Source organism: Vulpes vulpes, chromosome 8 (genome assembly GCF_048418805.1).
Source record: "Vulpes vulpes isolate BD-2025 chromosome 8, VulVul3, whole genome shotgun sequence".
NCBI lineage: Eukaryota > Metazoa > Chordata > Mammalia > Carnivora > Canidae > Vulpes > Vulpes vulpes.
The window spans coordinates 5,488,307-5,502,382 of NC_132787.1; the positions used below are offsets into that span (position 1 = coordinate 5,488,307).

Below are 14,076 nucleotides of genomic sequence, written 5' to 3' on the forward strand. Positions count from 1 at the left end.
CCTTTAAAGGAGCTGAGAAAAGGGGGGGAAAAAAAAAAGGCGAGACTCACTGACAAATTGTAGCAACATGAAAATAATCAGCTGAGCTATCCGGACCAGAAATTGCTGCATTTCATGGTGCTTCAGCTTTAACGCTGTACGGACTTCTTAAGTCTTAGGGTTCGTCCAAATTGAGGCAGGCCTCCTCTCCCGTCCCCGAGCTGGTTCGCGAACCCGCGCCCGCCCCCCGCCCGGGCCCCGGCAGCCATGCGCCGCAGACTGCAGCACCCGAGCTCGCTGTCCGCAGGCGCGGCGGACCCCGCCCCGCACGGCCGGCGCGCGGGGGGGGGGGGGCGGGGGGAGGGGGCGCCCTGGGCCAGGAGCCCGCCTCTGCGGCGGCCGAGCCGGGCGCCGAGTGGGCGCGCCGGGCGGGAGGAGGGGCCCGCGGCCGTGGCACCGCCCGGGCCCGCCCGCCCTCCCGGACCGCTACTTAAGTGGCTCCGGCACCGCCCCCGCCTCAGTGCGTTACTTACCTCGACTCTTAGCTTGTCGGGGACGGTAACCGGGACCCGGTGTCTGCTCCTGTCGCCTGCGCCTGCTACCCCGCAGCCACCATGGTGAGTGGGCCGCTCGGGGCGCCGCCCTTGCCCTGGAAGACCGGGAGAAGCGAGCCTGGCGGTCTCGGGGCGGGGGTGGGTGAGGGGGCGCCAGCCGGAGGTGAGCGCCCCGATTTGGGAAGGCGGGAGGCGAGGAGAGGAGAGAGGAGGCGAGGCGAGGCGAGGCGAGGCGAGGCGAGGCGAGGCGAGGCGAGGGTGGGAGCAGTGAGAACGGCTGGGGCCAGGAAGGGGGGGCCGCCGCGTTTTCTTCTCAGACTGTGGGAGAGGATGGCCGGGCGCCGGCTCCCGAGACCGTGGTCGGGGTTCTCAATTCGCCCTTACCTCTTGGGGCGCGGCGGCCCGACACCCTCCAGCCCTTTTCCCGCGCGTTCCCATCCCCCCCTTTCCTTCCCCCGCTTTTGGCGGGCGCGCGCGCGCGGGCTCTGCACGCCCTCACTTCCTCCTCTGCCAGAAGCGCGGAGGCGGGAAGGAGCCTGACACAAAAGCGCACGCGCGACCGTTACCTTCCCGCCACAGGGAGCGGCGGGAGACCGCCCCTGCAGTCTGCGCGTGCGCGCCGGGTCGCTGCGGGCCTGCCGCCGTTAGGGCGTGGCTCCTGGTAGCCTGAGTTTTCCTTTTTTATTTATTTTTTTCTTTCTTTCAACGACAGCCGTAAGGTGAATGTGGAGGAGAACAGCTCCTTGTCAGTGTGCTGCGTTACGTCAGGGTATCGGGACAATTAGCTCCCAGCAGCTTCTAGAGACCATCTGTCCTTAACTCGGTATGAGTCAGGAATGCGTGTAGGAGCAGGTGGTGGCGGTGAGGCGTTCCGAGGGGACGGAAATCGGATCTTGCTCCAGATCTGGGCCGCCGATAATCCCCTGCCCTGCCAGACAGATGTGGAGGTGCTGGGCTGAGCCCAACGCCTGGGGAAGCGGAAGACGGTTGGCCGAGGCAGACCTTCTGCAGACGTGGCTGCGGCGTGTCTGCAGCTGCGCGGCCCCGCCGGCCGCAGAGGGGCGCGGGCGCGCGCACTCCCTGAATTGCTCATTCATCCTGTGCCGCAAAGCCCCGCCCTTTGTCCCTGCGGCCAGACGTTTCCTCCGCACTGCTCTGGCCACGTGCTTCCTGTGATGGGAGCTGCCCGGAAATCTGGCTGCCCAGTCTAAAATGGCATTCAGAGGCCCGAGCCCTGGATGAATGGCTGTCTATCTTCATCCTCCAAAGGAGGAAGCTGTGACTAAGCTCTCTCGCTCTGGAAAAAAGGGCCTTTCCAATAGAGGTGGGGAACGGAAATTCGTTAAAAGCAATGCAGATCAAAAAGCAAAGGGATTCTCCCCCCTAGAGATCTAAAAGTATTGTATTTTAACTAGTTTTACAAGGGGAAGTTTGTAAAAATGACATGAATTTTGTTCTGCTTTGCCGTCATTACTAGATTAGTTTAAGACTGATTTTTATTTTTTATCTGTTTTTCCACAGCGTGAGTGTATCTCGATCCACGTTGGCCAGGCAGGTGTCCAGATCGGCAATGCCTGCTGGGAGCTCTATTGCCTGGAACATGGCATTCAGCCCGATGGCCAGATGCCAAGTGACAAGACCATTGGGGGAGGAGATGACTCCTTCAACACCTTCTTCAGTGAGACGGGCGCTGGCAAGCATGTGCCCAGGGCAGTGTTTGTAGACCTGGAGCCCACAGTCATTGGTGAGTTGGCCTCAGTAACCCAAGTGAGCTCCCGGGGCTCTGGGACAGGAGGTCTGTCTGAGGCTCCATTGACAGACAGCCTGGGGCTGAGCAGGGTCATGCAGGTTGTTAGTGATGGGTGGCCACCTTGTTTTCCTTTTCCAGATGAAGTTCGCACTGGCACCTACCGCCAGCTCTTCCACCCTGAGCAGCTCATCACAGGCAAGGAAGATGCTGCCAATAACTATGCCCGAGGGCACTACACCATTGGCAAGGAGATCATTGACCTTGTCTTGGACCGAATTCGGAAACTGGTATGTTTATTCTTAAGAATCAAGTAAATAAGGATCCGAAGGAAGACATTTGAGATATGATGTTTTGTTTTTTTTTTTTTTTTTTTTTTTTCATTTCAAATGCAGAATTGAAATGTAATAGAGTGAGGTGAACTACTCCTTTACAGTTTTGTTTTTTTTTTTTTTAATTCAATTGAAACATGAACTACTTGGGTGCTGTTTTACAAATGTTAATGAAGATACTTTTAATTAAGAAATGCTTAGGAAGTCTAGGAAGGTCTCCATGTATTTAAAAGCATTTCTTGTCAAAATAAGATCTATATTGTTGGAGTTGTATGAAAAGTGGAAATCTATTTACTTAGGATGATATTGCCAAGAGCAGTAATAGGTTTTCTCTATTCCTTTTTTCTAACAGGCTGACCAGTGCACGGGTCTTCAGGGCTTCTTGGTTTTCCACAGCTTTGGAGGGGGAACCGGTTCTGGGTTCACCTCCCTGCTGATGGAACGTCTCTCTGTCGATTATGGCAAGAAGTCCAAGCTAGAGTTCTCCATCTACCCTGCCCCCCAGGTGTCCACAGCTGTAGTAGAGCCCTACAACTCCATCCTCACCACCCACACCACCCTGGAGCACTCTGATTGTGCCTTCATGGTAGACAACGAGGCCATCTATGACATCTGTCGTAGAAACCTCGATATTGAGCGCCCAACCTACACTAACCTTAACCGCCTTATTAGCCAGATTGTGTCCTCCATCACGGCTTCCCTCAGATTTGATGGAGCCCTGAATGTGGATCTGACGGAGTTCCAGACCAACCTGGTGCCCTATCCCCGCATCCACTTCCCTCTGGCCACATATGCCCCTGTCATCTCTGCTGAGAAAGCCTACCATGAACAGCTTTCTGTAGCAGAGATCACCAATGCATGCTTTGAGCCAGCCAACCAGATGGTGAAATGTGACCCTCGCCATGGTAAATACATGGCTTGCTGCCTGTTGTACCGTGGCGACGTGGTTCCCAAAGATGTCAATGCTGCCATTGCCACCATCAAGACCAAGCGCAGCATCCAGTTTGTGGACTGGTGCCCCACTGGCTTCAAAGTGGGCATTAACTACCAGCCTCCCACTGTGGTACCCGGTGGAGACCTGGCCAAAGTACAGCGAGCTGTGTGCATGCTGAGCAACACCACAGCCATTGCTGAGGCCTGGGCTCGCCTGGACCACAAGTTTGACCTGATGTATGCCAAGCGTGCCTTTGTTCACTGGTATGTGGGTGAGGGCATGGAGGAAGGAGAGTTTTCTGAGGCCCGTGAGGACATGGCTGCCCTGGAGAAGGATTATGAAGAGGTTGGTGTGGATTCTGTTGAAGGAGAGGGTGAAGAAGAAGGAGAGGAATACTAAATACCATTCCTTTCAGCCCTGCAGCATGTCACACTCAGACCTTTAGCTTTCAACGTTAGCTGACAGGCATTAAAGCTTTCTGATTAGATTGTCTTCAATTTTAACTGTGATCATGTCTTCTCCATGTGTACCTGTCACTTATTCCATCATGTCTCAAAGTAAAGGCTTTAAGAAAGAAAGTTGAACGTCTGTGCTTTTTTTCTAAATTACTTTCTCCAATATGTACTACCACTCATCTACATCTGGAAGATACGGTGATAATGCCAAGGATCCTGGTTTTCTGTGTAGCCACCTCTGGGAAGAAAAGGGAGCACACTGGACTGGAAAATAAAAGCTGTATTCTCAAACTGATTTTAGTATCACCTCAACCAGTGTTAGCCTCTAGCTCATAAAGGCCTTAGAAAATGTATTTTAAAATTCCTGTTAGTCCAGAGCTAACCTAGCTTTTGAAATGATGGGTTAATTAATGATGACTTAGGTATAAAAAGTTTTAAATGTCCTACAAGTCCATGACTCCTGTTTAAGGGAATTTCCTAACCTACCAACATAATTAAGTTTAATTATTACAGAATTAATAGGTTTGTTACAGAATTAATAAGTTTAATTATTACAGAAAAATGGCTAGAGGAACGTTTGAGCATGATGAAGTTGCAGGGTTGTAATTCCTGCTAATGAACAAAAATTCTAGTAGGAGGGGTTCCTGGGTGGCTCACTTGGTTAAATATCTGCCTTTAGCCCAGGTCATGGTCCTAGTCTCCAGGGATGAACCTCCTCTGCAGGCTCCCTGCTCAGCTGGGAGTCTACTTTTTCCCTCTGCTCTCTCAAAATCTTAAAAAATCCTAAGAGAAGAAAACCAAATAAGCTGTGGGTTTAAAAAGATAGGACATGAATGTGGAAAAGCGCTGCTTGGCAGGGTAAAGTGGCAACATTTGTACAGTTTAGGGTAAGAATACAATTTAGGGCACCTAGCATAGTTTACCTTCCAAGTGTTTTAGTTTGGCTACATCTAAAGGATTAGGAGATGGACAGACAGGATGCAAATAGAAAGTTTAACCTTAAAAAATGCACATTTGAAATTCAGGAAGTATAGGGACTATTAAGGTCTGCTGAGGATGTTGATCCTAGGTTTAAAAAGAGTACCAAAGTTTCCCAGGTTTTTTTTTCCCCTAAAAATTTACAGAATAGTTTTCAGCTCCTGAAAAATGATTTTCCTAGATATTTCAGAGAAAGCTCTGTTGGGTAGCACTGCAGGCTGAGCACAACAAAATACAAATGCAGCCACCACACTTCCCAGGGGAAGGCAGATGCCAGGGCTGTAAAGTACTATGGGGAACCCTAAACTGAAATGGTGACCAAATGGAGGTTGAAGGTTTTGAGTTAATGCTGAACTCAAAGGAAGTCGATCTTGAGAGATGTCTGAAGACCCTCTGAAGTGTTCCTTGTTCTGCAATGTCTTCTGCAAAACAAGGGAGAAAGGTAGCTAGGCTAGAGCCCCGGAAATAGCAAAGTAATCCAAAAAGCTTGGTTTTCAGGGAGTTGTCCTGGATGACCTAAAATAAGGAATGCACATATTCAGTGTACAGTGTGCCATGATACTTTTTCAGAGTTCTGAGGCATAAAAGGCAGAGACAGGATAAAGAAGCCAGCATTTCAACTGCATCTGATTTTTTTTGGGGTGGGGGGGGTTGTGTGTGTGTGTGTGTGTGTGTGTGTGTGTGTGTGTTGGGGTGGGGTTGTATTTTTTTGTGGGGTTATATTTCTAAGAAAATTAAAAATCTAGTAAAACAAAATATTAAGATGACAAGCTGATGCTAGGTACATAGTTGTTTGCAAATTTATTACCTATTGCCATCATAACAAATTGTCCCCAAGACTCTGTGGTTGAAGACAATAGATGTGTATTACCTCATGCATTTTCTGAGGGTCGGAAATTCAGGAGTGGTTTAGCTGGCTAGTTCTGTATCAGGATTTCTTTCTTTCTTTCTTTCTTTCTTTCTTTCTTTCTTTCTTTCTTTCTTTCTTTCTTTCTTTCTTCTTTCTTTCTTTCTTTCTTTTTTTTTGTTTCAGAATTTCTCATAAGTTTTCAGTCAAGATGTTGACAGAGGCTACGGTTCCCTGAGTGCTTCATTGGGACTGGAGGATTCACTTCCAAGGTGGTTCACCCACCTGCCTTGCAAGTTAGTGCTGGTTGTTGGCAGGTGGCCTTAGTTCACACATGGACCTCTCTCCAGTAGTGTACTTGAGCATCTTCAGAACATGGGGGCAGGCTTCCCCCAGAGTAAGTGATCCAAGAGAGGGCAAGTTGGAAACTGTTGCGTTATGACTTGACCTTGCAAGTCATACTCTCTCATTTCTACAGTATCCCATTTGTTACATGTCAGTCCTGTTTAATCTAGGAGAAAACTACACACTAACAGGAAGCAAGAATCAGTGGGAGTTATGTACAAACCCCTAAGGTTTAATGTTTCCATAGGATAGAACAATATCGGTTATATTATCCTTTTTTCCCCCAGTATGTTTGATGTATTTCATTTTTTAAAAAGGAGGAAACCTGGAGGCCTGGCTGGCTCAGAGGAGCATGTGACTCTTGATCTCAAGGTTGTGAGTTTGGGTACAGAGATTACTTAATCTTAAAAAAAAAAAAAAAATACAAGAAATCTGTAGTTTAGGAAGGTTTTCGATTTTCTACAGTTCAAATTTTAGCATTTGTCTTAATTTAAGGTAGCCTTTAGAATAGACACCTCCTATCTATCCTCTTCCTGAAGTATCCAATCCTCTTTATATTCTAATTATTTGGTTATTGATCCAACTGGCTGCTTGAATTCAGTATTCCCTCTGTCTCTCTGCTCCCAATCATCTTTTATGCAACATGATGATTAGTAATTACTAAATACCAAGCGTGGGACTAAGCTGCGGGGTGGGGGGCTGCCTATAATGAAATGCCAGGGCAGCCAGGAAATGCCATCAAGCATTCCTTTGGGGGGTACTGGGGTCTGATTATATTTCTGCCCTGGCACCAAACACAATTCCTGGTAACGATTATAACCCACAGACTGATCTAATGGAAGTAAAAATAAAGATTATTTCCCTCTTAGGGCAGATTATTTATTATTCTATTCAATATAAACATTAAACCCAAGGGTTTTATAAAACATTCACTGTCTTTTCAAGCCTAGTCTCTTTAAGCACCTTCTGAGTTGAATTTCAGGGTAGAAAAGCCTAGGAAACAGATTGAGACACTTTTTATTCTGTCATTAGTCAGGCTCTCTTAACCCCCTAGGCCTATTTTCCCTTTTGCACTACAGATTCCCATTCTGCCTTTCTTGGAAAAGGGTGGTGAATAGGGCAGTCAAGTCTGGAGAACTTGAAGCTTAGAGATGTGCATCTAAGCTTAGGAAATGAGGGGCAGGACACCCTAGGACTTGACAGCTCTACTCAGTGAGACATCAAAGCCATTGCCAAGAGAAAATGAGCCATTTATTTAGAAAAGAAATAGAAATAAGTAAAACCCAAGAAGGATTTACTTAGAGACGGCGAGGATGATGATGATGATAACAATAACTAACCTTAGTACATCAAGACTTTCAATTTACACCAACCCAGCTTTTTTTCTAACACCAGGATGCTTAAATGCCTTTACAATGTATCATTCTTACCCTCCTTGAGCTGACCTTAAAATGAGAGAAGCCCAGTGCCTCTTATTTTAAAAATGACAGATTTTTAAAAGATTTTATTTGAGACAGAGAGTGCTGGAGCAGGGGGAGGGGCAGAGGGAAAAGCAGATTCCCTGGTTCAGTGAGGAGCCTGATGTGGGACTCTATCGGGGACTCAATCCGGGACTTGATCCCGGAATTCAGGATCATGACCTGAGCCAAAGGCTGACTCTTAACTGACTGAGCCACCTGGGCGCCCCTAAATGATATATTTAATTGGCAGGGAAGAAGGGAAGTGGTACTACAGCTCTGTGTCCTGCCTCGTAGGACCAGGAGCCTAAAATATTGCCTGCCAAAAGCTCAGAAGGAATAGGAGTCTTTCAGTCCGTGGAGGACTATGTACATGCTCAGATTAACAGGCTTGAATGAGAGAGAAGAGAGATGGTATTTTCCCCTCCCAGTCCCATCCAATTCCTGGCAAATTCCATAATGCCCTGCAGATGGCACCACTGACAATGAGTTCTCTGCCCAGGAGAGCTGAGCTCAGATTTGTGAACTCTGCCCTGCCACCTTGGAGCTGAGCCTAAAAGATATATAACAAACAGGAAGTGACTGAGTTGGCATCTCTGGCGTGTCGTTTTTTGTTCTGTCCGTTCCTAGAGGCAGCCGGCCTCATGCGAGGTCATTATGAACCAGGCAGTCACAGGATTTAGGAACTCCCCTACCCAAGCTCTTAACTTCAGCTCCTGCCTCTAGGGTACTCCCCAGGGTGGGATGGGTACAAAAACATAGTCTTGGAGTCAACATGTAGTGAGATTGCCAGATCAGCCTGAACTCATTATTGACACAAAGTCAATAGCCACATGATGATGTGGAAATTATCATGTAGATACTGATAACGTTGTGTTGGGAGGCCCAATTACTTCCTCTCTGCCATTTGGCCCATATACCAAAATAAATGCCCTTCCCCACCCATCCCTCAACCGACCAACCCATCTCCCAAATAACAGCTTGCTGTATGTTACTGTGTCTAACTGTGATGGAATCAAGCTCATCAACTCATTCCTCCCTGAGGCCTTCACTCTTCCCTCCACCTATATCATCTTTTCCAACCATAACTTGCCCCCGCCATCTTTGCCCACTTAACTCAACTCTTCCTTTGATGACAGAAACTGAAGTGCTACCTGTTCAAGGACTTAAAGATTAGGTGAGACTAGGTCAGATTCCCCATTAAATATTTGCATAGAACTTTCTACTTTTCTCAAAGCATTGATCATATTTTGGAATTATATACTTATTTGTATGATTAATTAATGTATTTCCCCCCTATCAAATTTTATAGGCTCTACTATAAGTCTATCATGCTTACCATTGTATCATCAGTACCTAGCTTGGTGCTTAGTGCATGACTGCCACTCAATAAATATTCCAAGAATTAATTTGTGGCAAGAACAAAGATTCAAACTTTTTAACTCTGAAAGCTAGAGATGACTGCCCCTCCACTAGCTTCCCGTTTTTCCCCCTTTTCCTAGGCCCAAAGATCTAAGATGCCTCAGCAAGACACCGCAGGGTAGACAGTGATATCAAATGAAGGTGGAAGTGAAAGTTGTTCTAAACATTCTTCATAAATGGATTCTTCATAAATAAGATGTCTCAACCTCTCTCTGGCCTAGCTCAAGTGTCTTATGATACCAGCATGCAGGAACTTCTGCTGGCTCACACTGACCAAATGAATGTGTGCCAAGGGCCAAAGTGTGACCCAGCTGTCAGAACAGGCAGGTATCACCTTAGACATTCCATCTGTACATGAGTATGCGAAGCTAAGGAGCTGAGCATTCCCACCATTCTCTTCACTGGTTGCCCTGCTATGCAAACTGTTTATGCAGTTCTGGGCACCTCAAAGAGGATACAGACAGGCAAGAGAGTGCCCTCCAATGGGTGAGTAGAATGCCAAAGAGTCTTAGGTAGAGGAACTCAGAGAACGGAGGATGTTTAGATTAGAAAAGAGAAACCCAATGAAATCTGTTGTCCACGGGGAATCCCTGGGTGGCTTGGCAGTTTAGCGCCTGCCTTTGGCTCAGGGCGTGATCCTGGGGCTCTGGGATTGAGTCCCGCATCGGGCTCCCTGCATGGGGCCTGCTTCTCCCTCTGCCTGTGTCTCTGCCTCTCTCTCTCTCTCTCTCTCTCTCTCTCTCTGTGTGTGTGTGTGTCTCATGAATAAATAAATTAAATCTTAAAAAAAATAGAGAGAGAGATCTGCTGTCCAGAAATGGCAGCAGCCTCATTCCTCAAAACCCCAGAGGGCATAGAAAAGGATGGGGAAATACATTGCAGCTCACTTTCTAATAATCAGCTAGGATCAACAATGGGCTACTATGCTATCCATGCTGTAAATGGCAAACAGGGAGAACTGAGGATTTCTAAAATCCATCTTTATTCCCAGAGTCCAGGATTTCACAAATTTTTCTGCTATCTCAAACCATTATTTCCTTATGATTATCCTTTCAAATATTTTTGGAAAGGTCAGAGATAGGTAGGGTCAAAGGAACAGAATCTCTCAAAGCAGGTTTCTTAAGAACCCTTCTCCCAGCCCCTGCCAACAACAAGTTCTCAGACCCAGACAGGTCTTACCTAAAAGGAACTTCTAATTTTCTGGCTTCCCTGGCACTCTATATACGAGGGAAATCCTAAAGTTGCTGGTCCATTTTTAAGAACGGGAAGAATTTCCATCAGAGAAAGGAAGAGGTTTACAACCTTAGGTTGGGCTACTACAACAAAATACCATAGACTAGATTGCTTAACCAACAAATTTTTATTTTTCACAGTTCTGGAGGCTGGGAAGTCCAGAATCAGTGTCTGGCGAGAGTGCTCTTCCTGGCTTGCCTTCTTGCTATGTCCTCACATGGCAGAGAGAAAAAGCTCTAGTCATTCTCTTCTTATAAGGCTACTAATCCCATCAAGGGAGCTGTACTTTATCTAAACATAATTACCTGGGCACCTGGGTGGCTCAGTGGTCGAGCGTCTGCCTTTGGTTCAGGTCATGATCCCAGGGTCCTGGGATTGTGTCCCTTATCAGGCTTCCCACAGGGAGCCTGCTTCTCCCTCTGCCTATGTCACTACCTCTCTCTCTGTGTCGCTCATGAATATATAAATAAAATCTCAAAAAAATTACCTCTCAAAAAGTCCCCACCTCTAATACCATCACTTGGAGGGTCATATAAAAATATGAATTTTTTTGAGGTATAATTTGACTACCATTAATTTGGGACACCTGGAACAAAATTCACACAGAATAACAGCCTATAGCATTTCCCCCTCAGAGCTAGATGAATTCTGAAGACCCAGGAAGTCCTGAGAATAAAATGACCTGAACGTAGTCAAAGTAAGCAGGATTTCTTCTGTACCTATTGTATTTTCTGTAGAAAAATTAGGACATGTAAATAAGCAAAGAGAAAATGAAGATAACCCATAATTTGGAAAGTTTCTGAAATTTTTAACAAGAGAAGGACAGCTTTTCCTAATCCTCCTCTCTGTCCCACTCCTGTCCCAGCCACCTTGGGGAGTGGATGCCTTCTGTTTGCTCTTCTTGAGCGGCTGTTCAGCGATAAGTTGCCACCATTTGGAAGCTCAAGAGTGGTCTCACAGTTACAGGGGGAAGGATTCCAGGGCTTTTGAGGGTATTGAAGTTCAAGTTTTATTTCTATTTTTGCTTTCTATTACACTGAATATCTAAGCAATATCGTAATGAGGAGAATACAGAAGTGGGGGATATGTCCACTAAGAGGCAACAGCAGAATATCAGGAAAAGGGGAGGCTTTGGAATCAGGCCACATTCAAATCCTAGCTCCACCTCTTAGGGTCCTTGGCCTTGTAAATGTACTGAATCTCTGAACTGGTTCCTCATCTCTAAACAAATAAAGTCTATTTTCTAGGGTCCTTTTGACACTGAACAAATTAATCTATGTAAAGTATCTGTTGGGGCGCCTGCGTGGCTCAGTGGGTTAAGTATCTGCCTTCAGCTCAGGTCACATTCTTGGGGTCCTGGTATTGAGCCTCAGGTCAGGCTCCCTGCTCAGCAGGGAGTCTGCTTCTCCCTCTTCCTCTTCCTCTGTGATCTCTCTTTCTCAAATTAAGTAAAATCTTTAAAAATAAACAAAGTATCTGTTAATGTTTAGTACTTAGTGAAGGCTCAATCTGGATTAGTTCCCCTGTGTTGCTTGAAGAAGTTAAAATTAACTCTCCATAATCAACGTGGCCCCTTCCCTACCAAGAATGGGTGACTAATCTCATAGGCAGATCAAATCCACAAACATTGAGTGTTTACTATGAGAACTGAACTGAGGTTGGAAGGAAAGGGATGAATTAGAAGCCAAATACAGGTTTCCAATCTTGAAGGAGAGGGGAAAGGAGAAAATATATAAATGTAGGTACACTGAAACAAAAGATTTAAATAGCTCAAGATAATGTTATGAAACAGTACATATATGCCTAATTGCTCACTGAACTATATAGTTGAAACTATAGAGGCAGAAATCCCAGGAAAGAATGGAAGAAAAGACATTATTGGTGTTGAGTCTTGGAGGTATATAGGATTTGGATGGGGGCACCCGGGTGGTTCAGTGGTTGAGCATCTGCCTTTGGCTCAGGTTGTGATCCCAGGGTCCGGGGTGAGTCTCACATTGGGCCCCCACAGGGAGCCTGCCTCTCTCTGTGGGTTTTTCATGAATAAATAAAATCTTAAAAAAGAAAAAGATAGGGATCCCTGGGTGGCGCAGCGGTTTGGCGCCTGCCTTTGGCCCAGGGCGCGATCCTGGAGACCCAGGATCGAATCCCACGTTGGGCTCCCGGTGCATGGAGCCTGCTTCTCCCTCTGCCTGTGTCTCTGCCTCTCTCTCTCTCTCTCTCTCTCTCTCTCTCTGTGACTATCATAAAAAAAAAAAAAAAAAAAAGATAGGATTTGGACAAAGTGAGATTTGTAAAGTTTAAAAATATACTATGGAGTATCTTTTCATATAGTTTTCTGAGTGGTAACTCATTAATCAGAGAATCTCTTGTTAATTCTAAACATAGGCATTGAAAAGAAAGTCATTGTGCTTCCAATGGATTTGTAAACAAGGGTTCAAGGACTTGTCAGCAGATAAATCAGATTGCCCCTGGACTTGAAACTACTTTCTCTAGGAAGTATTCTAGATTCTTTTTCTCTGTTCTGAGTTTGACCTTGTCTTCTATTATGCAGTTCCAAGTTCATATGTTTATTGATATTTTGCCTTTTAAAATTCACTTCAGTTGTACATAACTGTACATTCTGGATGATGACAAGTCTCTGAACAGAATCTATGCTAACCAGTTATTGTAGGAATAGGATTTAATAGTCTGTGGCTCTGGTGATGTCACAGCACTTTGTAACATGCAAGACTGTGAACGTTGGATTTTTAGATTTTTTTTAAAGATTTATTTATTTATTCCTGAGAGGCACAGAGAGAGAAGGAGAGGCAGAGACACAGGCAGAGGGAGAAGCAAGCTCCATGCAGGGAGCCTGACATGGGACTTGATCCCAGGTCTCCAGGATCAGGCCCTGGGCTGAAGGCAGCGCTAAACCGCTGAGCCACCCTGGCTGCCCTGGATTTTTAGATTTAAAAGCAACCTGAAGAGTGTTCCAGTTTTGCAAATGCCATTAAGTGAAGTCCAGGATGACAGTGCTAGAACCAGAACCCAGCTCTTCTGATTATCAGCAATGCATCCCATCTTTTCTCACTATATTGGTAAATATTTGAGTGTCTACATGTATTATTCAGCAGACGAAGGGCTAAGGAAGTAATCACATTCAAGACATACACATGGCTCAATTGGTTAAACATCTAACTCTTGATTTCAGCTTCAGGTCTTAATCTTAGAGTCCTGAGTTTAAGCTCTGTGTTGTGCTCCATGCTGGGTGTGGAGCCTAGTTTATTTACTTATTTTTTAAAAAGGATTTTATTTATTCATGGAAGACACACACAGAGAGAGGCAGAGATACAGGCAGAGGGAGAAACAGGCTCCTGACAAGGGGCCCAACATGGGACTGGATCCTGGGTCTCCAGGATCACATCCCGGGCTTAAGGCGGCGCTAAACTGCTGAGCCACCCAGGCTACCCTGGAACTTGTTTAAAAAAAAAAAAAAAAGACAAATATGATTCTTTCCCTTTACAAGTCTATGTGGAGGAGGCAAACAAACAGATGCAAGCATATTAAGTTATGGCAACTTGCTATAAATAATACAAAAATTGGTTGCTTTAGATAAGGTAGTGGGGGAAGACTCTGAACAGGTATCATTTAAGCTTAAACCTGAGATTGAAATCAGCCAAAACTGAATTGGGAAGGGGGAGGGGAAGAGTAAATATCAAGTACAGAGCCTTAAGGAAGTAAAGAGATTGGTAGGGTCCACCAGGAACTGCTGGGGTGAAGATGGTATGAAGTTGAAGCAGTAAGAGGGGTTAGC

The 14,076-nt window shown here is 45.9% G+C and overlaps 1 protein-coding gene across 1 annotated transcript; it reads left to right on the top strand.

The window, feature by feature from the left end:
• The first annotated feature begins 371 nt into the window (after window positions 1–371).
• Window positions 372–4,124, top strand: LOC112921105 (tubulin alpha-1B chain). The gene is made up of 4 exons (XM_026000247.2): window positions 372–596; window positions 2,055–2,277; window positions 2,422–2,570; window positions 2,965–4,124. The coding sequence occupies exons 1-4, from the start codon at window positions 594–596 to the stop codon at window positions 3,943–3,945; spliced, it is 1,356 nt and encodes a 451-aa protein (XP_025856032.2). The 5' UTR covers window positions 372–593; the 3' UTR covers window positions 3,946–4,124.
• The last annotated feature ends 9,952 nt before the right edge of the window (window positions 4,125–14,076 follow it).

Bases quoted from the DNA above. Each gene is read 5' to 3' on its own strand.
- LOC112921105 (XM_026000247.2), top strand. The intron at 2,278-2,421 runs GTGAGTTGGCCT...TTCCTTTTCCAG, and splicing joins CCTGGAGCCCACAGTCATTG to ATGAAGTTCGCACTGGCACC. The intron at 2,571-2,964 runs GTATGTTTATTC...TTTTTCTAACAG, and splicing joins TGGACCGAATTCGGAAACTG to GCTGACCAGTGCACGGGTCT.